Raw genomic sequence first — 12,146 nt, 5'->3', positions numbered from 1 at the left:
GTCTGAGAGCCCCAGGTCATTCCCAAGCACCCTTGAGGCCCAGTAGGCCCCTAGACCAGGGTACAGAGTGACTCAGGGCCTTCCTTACCTCCAACACGGTTTCCTGCAGGCCCCAGGCCGGTTGTTTCATCTGGGCTGTTGGTCATAAGTGGGGCGCTCACTAGCCCCAAGTGAGATTTGGCTCCACGGGAGGGGCCAATTTTTTCACCGTCTCCTCCCTTTTCTGTCTCCCCAGTCACAGCAAACAGAAGTGTGCCACTGGCCAAAAGATAGACCAGAGGGGAGTGAGGTGACTCAGATGCCCCAGCCTTGTGGCTGAGAAGCCAGGTCAGCAGCATAACCCTATCTAGGGAGGTAACTTTCAGCCCTGTTCGTGATGGGCTAAGGCCTGGGCAGCACACAGGATTCTGAGCTCAGCTCCTCCTACCATTCCCAGGTGGAAGCTGCCTTCCAGGGGCTCACACCACAGGGGCTGGGCAGGGTTGGGAAGGGCCACCTTCTCCCCTGTGTGAGCTGTGAGGACAAGGGAGAGTGGGGGTGGACTGCTACGTTTGGCTCTGCACAATTCTTGCTGTCCACACCTTCACCTGAGGCCCCAGAAAGATCACAGCCGGACTCCCTTCCCTTCTGAGGCCTTTGCAAGGCTGGCCCTCTGCCTGCAATGCTCTCCCCACCACACCCCTCTGTGCAGAGCCAGTTTCCTCTCCTCTTTTCTATCTTTTATCACTGCATAAATGCCACCTCCTCCAATATGCCTTTCCCTCACCTTCCTAGTATATAAGCCACACTCACCATGATCTGAAATTATCCTTTTTATTTGCATAACTGTTTATTTCTGTCTATCCCACTGAATGGTATTTTCCATGAGAGCAAAGCCTCACTGCAGAATCTCTAAGAGTTAGCACTGCATCCAATACACACAGTAGGCAATAAACCTTTTTAAAAGAATGAATGTTTTATTTAACTTTACCTTCTGCTACTTCCCAAAAGGAAATCTCTCTACTCCAGCCCATCTCCTCACCTTCCAGCCTCTTTTTCCCCAGACAGACCACACACAGGCGCTCCTGGCCAACCCACCCCCAAGCCTGGCCTGAAACAGTTTCTCACTTCCCCACCACAAAGTTTGGGCCTTCTCTTGTTCCTTCTCCTCCAAAACCTCTTCAATGTCCCTGACCGTCTCCCAGCCCCCTGGAATCTCTCCCTCCTCTTATCTCCTATGTCCCTTAACATCACTGAGTTTTGCTGGCTAACAGGGCTGCTTCCTTCCTATTCTTTATTCTCTTGTAACATAGAATCCAGGTTCCCTTCTACCCAGCTGTAAGCGCCTTAGAGGCAAAGGCCTATGCCATGGTTCTTATTCCCAAACCTTGACTGCAGTTAGTCCTCAGGGAAGTTTTTATTGTTGTTGATAATGGGTGTTCAACCAGTTAGGTTGTAAGAGAAACTAACTGAGGATGTTTTATTTTATTCAATAAAGAAGGAATTCATTGGCCTGCATAACTAAAAAGCTCAGGCTGAGTGCAGGGACCTTCCGTCTGTCTGTCTCTTCTGTATGTCGTCTGTCTCTTCTGACTTCCCCTGCATTGGCTTCATTCTCAGGCAGGCTCTCCAGGCCTGTGGGAGAGACGGCCTCCAGGCTTACATCCTATTGGCTTAGTACCATCAGAGAAAGGGAATTTCCCTTTCCCAAGAGTTCTGGAAAAAGTGATTCTCATTGGCCTGGTTTGGGTCATGTGCCCATCCTGACTCAATCACTACAGCTAGGGAAATGATCCACTCCTGGGCCTGGGTGGATGGCCAGGCCCAGGGAACATACCTACTCATAGATCTAGGGTGGGGGCTATCTGTCCCCAACCACATGGACTAGGGTGGCTCCCCAAAGGAAACTGCTGGCCGGGGAATATTAATAAAAAGAAAGGGGAATTGATGTTGGTCATGCAAAACAAAAGATGCAGACGTAGACTATGAGAATTTTCCATGCTAAGCTTCAGCAAGAACCTGAAAATACCTTAGGTGAACTGCACAGGAGAATCACCGGGGAACTGATTTGCCCTGGCTGGGGCAGAGGACGTTCTCTCCAAGTCTAGGTGGCTTTCCAGGGACAGCACAAGAATCCCAGGCTGATACCTCAGCCCAGTGCTGGCACTCACGAGCTCGGGAAGATTGTGGCGCAGTTGGTCCAGGGTAACACCTGTCTTTCTCAGACCTCCACAGGCGATTCTGCTGCACAAAGCTGAAAAATTCTGCTCTAGGCAACATTCTACTGCAGCAAGAAGGATTCACATCAACTCTTAGGGATTATGTGCCCTGTGATAGGATTGGTGTGTTTTTCCCCATCTGCACAGCTCTCCAGAAAAGGGTCACTGGAGTTTTCTTGGAGGCTGAGGATGGGTGAACTGTGGATGACCCTATGGATCCAAAGCCCCTGAAAAGAACAATAGCCACTGTTTGTCAAATGCCAATTGCAAGGCAGGTACCGTGCGTTGGGACTTGACATATGGCAGCCCACATAAATTTCAGTCCTCACAACAATACTCCCATGTGGGTTTTTTTTTGTTTTTGTTTGTTTTGTTTTGTTTTGAGACGGAGTGTAGCTCTGTCGCCCACCAGGCTGGAGTGCAGTGACCCGATCTTGGCTCACTGCAAGCTCCACCTCCCGGTTCACGCCATTCTCCTGCCTCAGCCTCCTGAGTAGCTGGGACCACAAGCGTCCGCCACCACACCTGACTAATTTTTTTTTTGTTTGTTTTTGTTTTTGTTTTTTAGTAGAGACGGGGTTTCACCGTGTTAGCCAGGATGGTCTAGATCTCCTGACTGTGTGACCCGCCCGCCTCGGCCTCCCAAAGTGCTGGGATTACAGGCATGAGCCGCCGCGCCCGGCCCCCATGTGGGTATTATTACTATTATTTATTTATTTATTTGAGACGGAGTCGCACTAGCCCGGCCTCATGTGTGTATTATTAACATTAGCTCCATTTTATAGTTGAAGAAAGTGAGACACAAAAAGCGTGGCTGGCCAGGCACAGTGACTCACGCCTGTAATCCCAGCACTTTGGGAGGCCGAGGCAGGTGGATCACCTGAGGTTAGGAGTTCAAGACCAGGCTGGCCAGCATGGTGAAACCTCATCTCTACTAAAAATACAAAAATTAGCCGGGTGTGGTGGGGTGCATCTGTGGTCCCAGCTACTAGGGAGGCTAAGGCAGGAGAATAGCTTGAACCCAGGAGGCGGAGGTTGTGGTGAGCCAAAATCGCCCCATTGCACTCCAGCCTGGGTGACACAGAGAGACTGTCTCAAAAAAAGCAAAAAACAAAAACAAACAAAAAGCTTGGCTGGCTGGGTGCTGTAGCTCACACCTGGAATCCCAGCACTTGGGGAGGCCGAAGTGCGTGAATAGCTTGAGCTCAGGAGTTCAAGACCAGCCTGGGCAACATGGTGAAATCCTCTCTCTACGAAAATACAAAAAAAAAAAAAAAAAAAAGCATGGTGGCAGACACCTGTAGCCCAAGCTACTTGAGATGCGGAGGCTGAAGAATCACTTGAGCCTGGGAGGCGCAGGTTGCAGTGAGCTCGCGCCACTGCACTCCAACCTGGGTGCCAGAGTGAGACCCCGTATCAGAAAGAATAAAAACATAAAGAAATAAATTTGGCTAAGGTACCCTACCAGGGAGTGGCAAAATGAACATTCAGACACAGGACCATCTGTGCTACAACAGCCTGGCCTTTCTGCCCTTGCGGCAGGAGTCCTCTGAGAGGTGCATCACTCCTGCCCCAATGGACAACTCTGTAGACAGTGGGAGTGAGCCCCCCACCCCGCCAGCGTACTTGAGATGGCAGGCTCCGAGACGAGGGGGTCCTGGATCATTGCTGGATTCCTTAAGTTGATTTTTATAAGAAAACGTGTTTGGAGGTGGGACAGCTACAGAGGGATGAAGTCCAAGAGTTACACCCTCCCCCACTTAAACCCCCTTACCCCGACCTCCAGAGGCTGTTGGGGTTCACCGAGGCCCTCACCTTCTCCCTTCCCTCTCGGTGTCGTCAAGCACCCTCCTTCCCCACATACACTTTGTTTTCTTTTTAAATCCAGAAAAACAGCACCTCCTCTGGATTCAGAGCTAGAGCAGGAGGAGCCTTCCCTTCCCGGAATCCCTGTTCCCTTTGGGGTGCGCATTTGACTGCGTCTTGGGGGCGGGGAGGGCTTCCCTGTTCGCGTCCGGCCCCCGGGAAACCTGCGGCAATCGTTCTCCCCCCCCGCACCACCCACCCCCTGCTTCCTTCTCCCCTCGCCTTGGCCAGGCTTGGGGTGAGGAATGTTATCCCGGAGTCCGGGCGCCTCGGCAGTGGCGGGTCCCCAGGGACTGCAGGGGGGAGCCCGGGCTGCAGCGCCTGCTCAGTTCGCGCTCACTGCGTCGAAGGCTCCCCCGGCCTGGCTCCGCGCCCAGCGCTGCATCCGGGAGGGGGAGCGAGGAGGCGGCGGAAGAGCCCGCGCGGCCGGAGCCCGTGGCTGAGAGTAGAGAGGAAACCTCCAGGGGGCAGCACCGAGCCGCCTAGCCGGTCCTCTCTTCGCGCCCAGCCCGGGGTCCCCAGATAGCCCATAGGGAAGCCCCCGCTTACGGATTCCCGCAGCGTCGGCCACCCCTCCACCTGGACTGTATAAGCGGGGGAAGTGACCCCCCACCACCAGGACCATTATTTCCTGGTGAGAACAGGAATCAGGTCTCTCCTGGGGCAATCAGCTTCTCCACTTCGGTCCCCCAAAGGTGGGCTCTTTGCCGGTGGGGACTAGGGAACAGCCTTTTGGTTCCGGGGGGACACAGGGGACCCCAGGCACCAGCAAGCAGCCCCATCCCACTGACAGGTGGCAGAGGCAAGGAAGCTCACTGCTATGCAGTGTCCCAAGAACCAAGTGGCCGTGACTTCCTACCCTCAGTTTCCCCGGCGACACCCGGAAAGACACCGTGCCATAGGTCGAGGCCCGGGGTCAAGGCCCCGCCTCTCCTGGGCGGCCCCTGCCCAGGCTGGCCCAGCAGCTCCTCCCCCGCACTCCCGGCTCGCTCTCACGGTCCCTGAGGTGGGCGGGCGGGCCCTGGATGACAGCCGCAGAACCCCGGCCCGACTCGCCCTCGCCCCCGCTCTGGGTCTGGGCTTCCCCAGCCTAGTTCACGCCTGGGAGCCGCCTGAGCAGCCGCGCGCCCCGCGCCACGCGCCCCGAGCCCTCCCCGCCTGGGCGTCCCCAGCTCCCGCGAGCGCTCGGGCTCCCGGCTTGGAACCAGGGAGGAGGGAGGGAGCGAGGGAGCAACCAGCTGCGACCCGGAAATGCCATATAAGGAGCAGGAAGGATCCCCCGCCGGAACAATCCTTATTTGGGCAGCGCCTTATTTGGAGTGGCCCGATATGGCCCGGCCGTTTCCGGCTCTGGGAGGAGGGAAGAAGGCGGAGGGAAGAAGGCGGAGGGAGGGGCGGGGGCAACGCGGGAACTCCGGAGCGGCGCGGGTCCCGAGGCCCTGGCGGCGGTTCGAGCTCTAGGCTTCCCCGAAGCCTGGGCACCTGGGATGCGGGCGCGGGCCCGGGCCCCAGGGTGCAGGATGGAGGTGCCGGGCGCTGTCGGATGGGGGGCTTCACGTCACTCCGGGTCCTCCCGGCTGGTCCTGCCATATTAGGGCTTCCTGCTTCCCATATATGGCCATGTACGTCACGACGGAGGCGGGCCTGTGCAGTTACAGACCCTTCAAATAGAGGCGGATCCGGGGAGTCGCGAGAGATCCCAGCGCGCAGAACTTGGGGAGCCGCCGCCGCCATCCGCCGCCGCAGCCAGCTTCCGCCGCCGCAGGACCGGCCCCTGTCCCAGCCTCCGCAGCCGCGGCGCGTCCACGCCCGCCCGCGCCCAGGGCGAGTCGGGGTCCCCACCTGTGCGCTCCTCAGTGTGCCCCGCGCCCCGCATGTAACCCGGCCAGGCCCCCGCAACTGTCCCCCGCAGCTCCAGCCCCGGGCTGCGCCCACCCGCCCCGACACCAGCTCTCCAGCCCGCTCGTCCAGGATGGCCGCGGCCAAGGCCGAGATGCAGCTGATGTCCCCGCTGCAGATCTCTGACCCGTTCGGATCCTTTCCTCACTCGCCCACCATGGACAACTACCCTAAGCTGGAGGAGATGATGCTGCTGAGCAACGGGGCTCCCCAGTTCCTCGGCGCCGCCGGGGCCCCTGAGGGCAGCGGCAGTAACAGCAGCAGCAGCAGCGGGGGCGGTGGAGGCGGCGGGGGCGGCAGCAACAGCAGCAGCAGCAGCAGCAGCAGCACCTTCAACCCTCAGGCGGACACGGGCGAGCAGCCCTACGAACACCTGACCGCAGGTAAGCAGTGGCCTACGCTGAGGGGGAACCTTTCCGCCACCATCCTGGCGTCCAGTCCTTCACCGCAGGAGTGCTCCTGAATCTTAGGATGCGAGCCGGGTTTCCCTTTCATTCCTCGCATCCCCAGGGTCATGTGTTAGAGGAATGCCAAGGGACCCCACACAGCCCACCTCCGGCCCTCATCCCTAGCAGCAGAGGACAGAGCTTTTGTTTTGGATGGAGAGCTCTGGAGCTGCGTGGGTGGGTGGAGGGGGAGGGCTTATTTTGATGAGCGGGGCTCGGTCCCCTCCCCCCGGAAAGGCTTGCCTTGCCTTGCTTGCCGCCTGCCCCCAAGGAAGGACCGTGATCCTTGGCCGTGGATGTCCCGGCAGCCCGGGTTTGGGGGCGCGCACTAGCCGCGGCCGTGGGGGTGCTGGCGGGAATCCCTCGCCCGCGCAGCCGCCGCTGCGGAGCGCTGCGAGCTGCAGTGGAGGGGGATTCTCCGTATTTGCGTCAGCTGTTGTTGAAATGGGCTCTGCCACTGGAGCGGGTTCAGGAACATTGCAATCTGCTGCTATCAATTATTAACTACCTCGGGAGTCAATGGTAGCCGGCCGACCTCTTGCCTGGCAGCTCGGGTCGTTCTCATCCTCCAGTGATTGCTCTCCAGTAACCAGGCCTCCCCTTTCTCTCTCCTGCCAGAGTCTTTTCCTGACATCTCTCTGAACAACGAGAAGGTGCTGGTGGAGACAAGTTACCCCAGCCAAACCACTCGACTGCCCCCCATCACCTATACTGGCCGCTTTTCCCTGGAACCTGCACCCAACAGTGGCAACACCTTATGGCCCGAGCCCCTCTTCAGCTTGGTCAGTGGCCTCGTGAGCATGACCAACCCACCAGCCTCCTCGTCCTCAGCACCATCTCCAGCGGCCTCCTCCTCCTCCGCCTCCCAGAGCCCACCCCTGAGCTGTGCAGTGCCATCCAACGACAGCAGTCCCATTTACTCAGCTGCACCCACCTTCCCCACGCCGAACACTGACATTTTCCCTGAGCCACAAAGCCAGGCCTTCCCGGGCTCAGCAGGGACAGCGCTCCAGTACCCGCCTCCTGCCTACCCTGCCGCCAAGGGTGGCTTCCAGGTTCCCATGATCCCCGACTACCTGTTTCCACAGCAACAGGGGGATCTGGGCCTGGGTACCCCAGACCAGAAGCCCTTCCAGGGCCTGGAGAGCCGCACCCAGCAGCCTTCGCTCACCCCCCTGTCTACTATCAAGGCCTTTGCCACTCAGTCGGGCTCCCAGGACCTGAAGGCCCTCAATACCAGTTACCAGTCCCAACTCATCAAACCCAGCCGAATGCGCAAGTACCCCAACCGGCCCAGCAAGACGCCCCCCCACGAACGCCCTTACGCTTGCCCGGTGGAGTCCTGTGATCGCCGCTTCTCCCGCTCTGACGAGCTCACCCGCCACATCCGCATCCACACAGGCCAGAAGCCCTTCCAGTGCCGCATCTGCATGCGCAACTTCAGCCGCAGCGACCACCTCACCACCCACATCCGTACCCACACGGGCGAGAAGCCCTTTGCCTGCGACATCTGTGGGAGAAAGTTTGCCAGGAGCGATGAACGCAAGAGGCATACCAAGATCCACTTGCGGCAGAAGGACAAGAAAGCAGACAAAAGTGTTGTGGCCTCTTCTGCCACCTCCTCTCTCTCTTCCTACCCATCCCCGGTTGCTACCTCTTACCCGTCCCCGGTTACTACCTCTTATCCATCTCCGGCCACCACCTCATACCCGTCCCCTGTGCCCACCTCCTTCTCCTCTCCCGGCTCCTCAACCTACCCATCCCCTGTGCACAGTGGCTTCCCCTCCCCGTCGGTGGCCACCACGTACTCCTCCGTTCCCCCTGCTTTCCCTGCCCAGGTCAGCAGCTTCCCTTCCTCAGCTGTCACCAACTCCTTCAGCGCCTCCACAGGGCTTTCGGACATGACAGCAACCTTTTCTCCCAGGACAATTGAAATTTGCTAAAGGGAAAGGGGAAACAAAGGGAAAAGGGAGAAAAAGAAACACAAGAGACTTAAAGGACAAGAGGAGGAGATGGCGGTAGGAGAGGAGGGTTCCTCTTAGGTCAGATGGAGGTTCTCAGAGCCAAGTCCTCCCTCTCTACTTGGAGTGGAAGGTCTATTGGCCAACGACCCTTTTTGCCCACTTCCCCTTCCCCAATTCCTATTCCCTTTGACTTCAGCTGCCTGAAACAGCCATGTCCAAGTTCTTCACCTCTATCCAAAGAACTTGATTTGCATGGATTTTGGATAAATCATTTCAGTATCATCTCCATCATATGCCTGACCCCTTGCTCCCTTCAATGCTAGAAAATCGAGTTGGCAAAATGGGGTTTGGGCCCCTCAGAGCCCTGCCCTGCACCCTTGTACAGTGTCTGTGCCATGGATTTCATTTTTCTTGGGGTACTCTTGATGTGAAGATAATTTGCATATTCTATTGTATTATTTGGAGTTAGGTCCTCACTTGGGGGAAAAAAAAAAAGAAAAGCCAAGCAAACCAATGGTGATCCTCTATTTTGTGATGATGCTGTGACAATAAGTGTGAACCTTTTTTTTGAAACAGCAGTCCTAGGTATTCTCAGAGCATGTGTCCGAGTGTTGTTCCGTTAACCTTTCTGTAAATACTGCTCGACTGGACTCTCACATGTGGCAAAATATGGTTTGGTTTTTCTTTTTTTTTTTTTGAAAGTTTTTTCTTTGTCCTTTTGGTTTAAAAAGTTTCACGTCTTGGTGCCTTTTGTGTGATGCGCCTTGCTGATGGCTTGACATGTGCAATTGTGAAGGACATGCTCACCTCTAGCCTTAAGGGGGACAGGGAGTGATGATTTGGGGGAGGCTTTGGGAGCAAAATAAGGAAGAGGGCTGAGCTGAGCTTCGGTTCTCCAGAATGTAAGAAAACAAAATCTAAAACAAAATCTGAACTCTCAAAAGTCTATTTTTTTAACTGAAAATGTAAATTTATAAATATATTCAGGAGTTGGAATGTTGTAGTTACCTACTGAGTAGGCGGCGATTTTTGTATGTTATGAACATGCAGTTCATTATTTTGTGGTTCTATTTTACTTTGTACTTGTGTTTGCTTAAACAAAGTGAGTGTTTGGCTTATAAACACATTGAATGCGCTTTATTGCCCATGGGATATGTGGTGTATATCCTTCCAAAAAATTAAAAGGAAAATAAAGTAGCTGTGATTGGGTATGTGTTTCCTGGGTTAGGGGAAGGACTCTGCCCTATTGAGGGCTATGAGGTTTTCTGAAGATGGCCTTTAGAGATACAAGGATCCTCCAGCCAGAGTCAGGCCACTGTGTGAAACTGGAGTTCGTTATTTTTGAGGACTGAGTCTGTGACTGTAGACAGGGTCTTGCTCTATCCTTCCAGGCTGGAGTGCAGTAGTGTAATCACAGCTCACTGCAGCCTTGACCTCCCAGGCTCAAGTGATCCTCCCATCTCAGCCTCCTGAGTAGCTAGACTGTAGGCACATGCCACCACACTCGGCTAATGTTTATAGAGACAGGGTTTTGCCCTGTTGCCCAGGCTGGGGTTCTTCTCTTCCTGATAATGGGCCTGTTCCTCCTCAGTCTGTTGAGCTGAAGCTTTACCCTGGTTAGCTAAAGCCAAGAAAGGCCAGAGTTAGGGCTGGGACATGTGTGACCAGAGGCAGTACTACTCTACTGGCATCAAATGTTGGGCCAGTCCCATCCCCCACCTCTACTCAGGGTTGGAAAATCTGTGATCTTGGGAATCCCTGCCATGTGCAGTTAGGGGAGGTAAGAAGTGGGCACAAGGGCTTTGGGGAAACAGTAACAATGCTGGGGCCAACTCAGCCTCTCCCTCCCATTCCCCATGTCCCCAGCAACTTGAGGTCATCAAAGAAGCCTAAAAGAGGTAAAGGCCAGTTCTCAAGCCAAGAATCCTTCCAGGAAGAAATTCTTATTACTTGCCAGCTGGAACTGCCATCCTTGGCAGCTTCGTGGGACAGAGGATAGAGTGGGCAGAAGGCTGGCCTGGAGTCTAAAGTTCCCATCCAGGCCAAATCTGTTCCCATTGTGTAGGAGGCCTGAGGTTCTAGGTTCTTTTGGCCTCAGTCCCCTGAGGGACCACTCCCACTGCTGGGGCAATCCCTGTGGGCACATAAGCATCTGCATACTCTGTGAGAGGCCTTGACCTGGCCATGACAGACACCATGGGAGGAGCTCCTCTTCCAGGAATGTGGATTGTTGGCTGGGGAGATAGATATAAGACAAAAATTACAACATGGTATTGTGTTATGCAATATGGGCAAGAATGGGGCTCTTTGGGAGCACAGTGAAAGGCACCCAACCCACCCAGGGAATTAGGAAAGGTAGAAAAATTGAGTTAGGAAGCACAAGCAGGAGTCAACCCGATTGACTTGGTTTGTGGGTGAGGCAGGGAGGACACTGGCTGAGTCTACTCAGCAGTGTGGATGAGATGGATTACTGAGTGGAAGCACTACCTCCTACCCTGATATCTAAGTATTTTATGAATTGGTCAGACTCCACCATTCACTGGGTGGATGGGTACAATAGAGTTGATGTCCTGGAATTCCCAAGCCTTGCCTCCTCTCCCAACTTCTGACCCCTAAAATCAGAGGGACAATGAGGTATCCCCTTGACCTGGTATGGTTATCAGGCCCGGAGTGAAGTGAAAGTCTAATCTGCTTCTACCTCTTCTCCTTCCTCTAAGGGTCTCCCAGGTGGTTCTCAACCCATGCTTTCTGGAGCCACAGGAATTCCAATAACCCCCTGACATTGGCCCAATTCTTTCTCGTGCAGTCTAGCCTTCCCTGACCAACGCTGTTGACCTCTGCCCTTTCCCATGGCACCAGACTCCTCAGCCTAGAGCGGGGGAACTGGGCACTTTCTCTAGCAAGGGACACATCCCTGTGAGCCTCCTGGCAAAATTGCCAGGTCCTGATGGGACAATATTTGTATTGGCACACCTCTTCTCAGCCCCACCTACCCCTCCCCATCTCACTCTAGGCCCAGGAACACAAGTCCATGCCTGTTACACATTCTTAAGAGTTTCTCACTCCAGACTCCCAAGAAACAAAACATGGCAAGAATAAAATATGAAAGAAGGAGCACTGAGACTCTGTTCCTTTAAAGCAGAGGGTCTTGTATGTTACAAGTTCATCAGAATGAGATTCCCAGGCCCCATGAACAGAGCAGCTGACTGATACCTTACATTTGGGATAGGGTCCTGGAACTGGCCTTGATAACAAGGTCATTCTCATGCAGATGGCTTGTTGCTAGCTAATATTTATTTTATTTTATTTTATTTTATTTTATTTTATTTTATTTTATTTTATTTTTGAGACAGGGTTTCATTGTCACCCAGGCTGGAGTGCAGCGGTGTGACTACAACCCATTGCAACCTTGAACTCCTGGGCTCAAAGTCTCCTCCAGCCTCCCAAGTAGCTGAGAATACAGATGCACTATAGATGACTACTTTTTTTATTTTTTATTTTTTGTTTATTTTTTGAGGCAGAGTCTGGCTCTGTCGCCCAGGCTGGAGTGCAATGGCATGATCTCGGCTCACTGCAACCTCCATCTCCTGGGTTCAAGTGATTATCCTGCCTCAGCCTCCTAAGTAGCTGGGATTACAGGCACCCACCAGCAGGACTGGCTAATTTTTTTTTTTTTTGAGACAGAGTCTCGCTTTGTTGCCCAGGCTGGAGTGCAGTAGCCTGATCTCAGCTCACTGCAAGCTCCTCCTCCCAGGTTCACACCATTCTCCTGC

General features: G+C 54.6%; 1 protein-coding gene across 1 annotated transcript; it reads left to right on the top strand.

Moving 5' to 3' along the window:
- Positions 1-5,754: 5,754 nt before the first annotated feature.
- On the top strand, positions 5,755-9,582 carry LOC105467076 (early growth response 1). The gene is made up of 2 exons (XM_011716430.3): positions 5,755-6,346; positions 7,028-9,582. The coding sequence occupies exons 1-2, from the start codon at positions 6,037-6,039 to the stop codon at positions 8,350-8,352; spliced, it is 1,635 nt and encodes a 544-aa protein (XP_011714732.2). The 5' UTR covers positions 5,755-6,036; the 3' UTR covers positions 8,353-9,582.
- Positions 9,583-12,146: the final 2,564 nt, after the last annotated feature.

This window comes from Macaca nemestrina, chromosome 6 (assembly GCF_043159975.1).
Source record: "Macaca nemestrina isolate mMacNem1 chromosome 6, mMacNem.hap1, whole genome shotgun sequence".
Taxonomy (NCBI): Eukaryota; Metazoa; Chordata; class Mammalia; order Primates; family Cercopithecidae; genus Macaca; species Macaca nemestrina.
This window is presented reverse-complemented; position numbering and strand designations above follow the sequence as displayed.

Coding starts and splice junctions, on each gene's coding strand:
- LOC105467076 (XM_011716430.3), top strand. CDS start 6,037: ATGGCCGCGGCCAAGGCCGAGATGCAGCTGATGTCCCCGCTGCAGATC. Junction 6,347..7,027: donor CTACGAACACCTGACCGCAG/GTAAGCAGTGGC, acceptor CTCTCCTGCCAG/AGTCTTTTCCTGACATCTCT.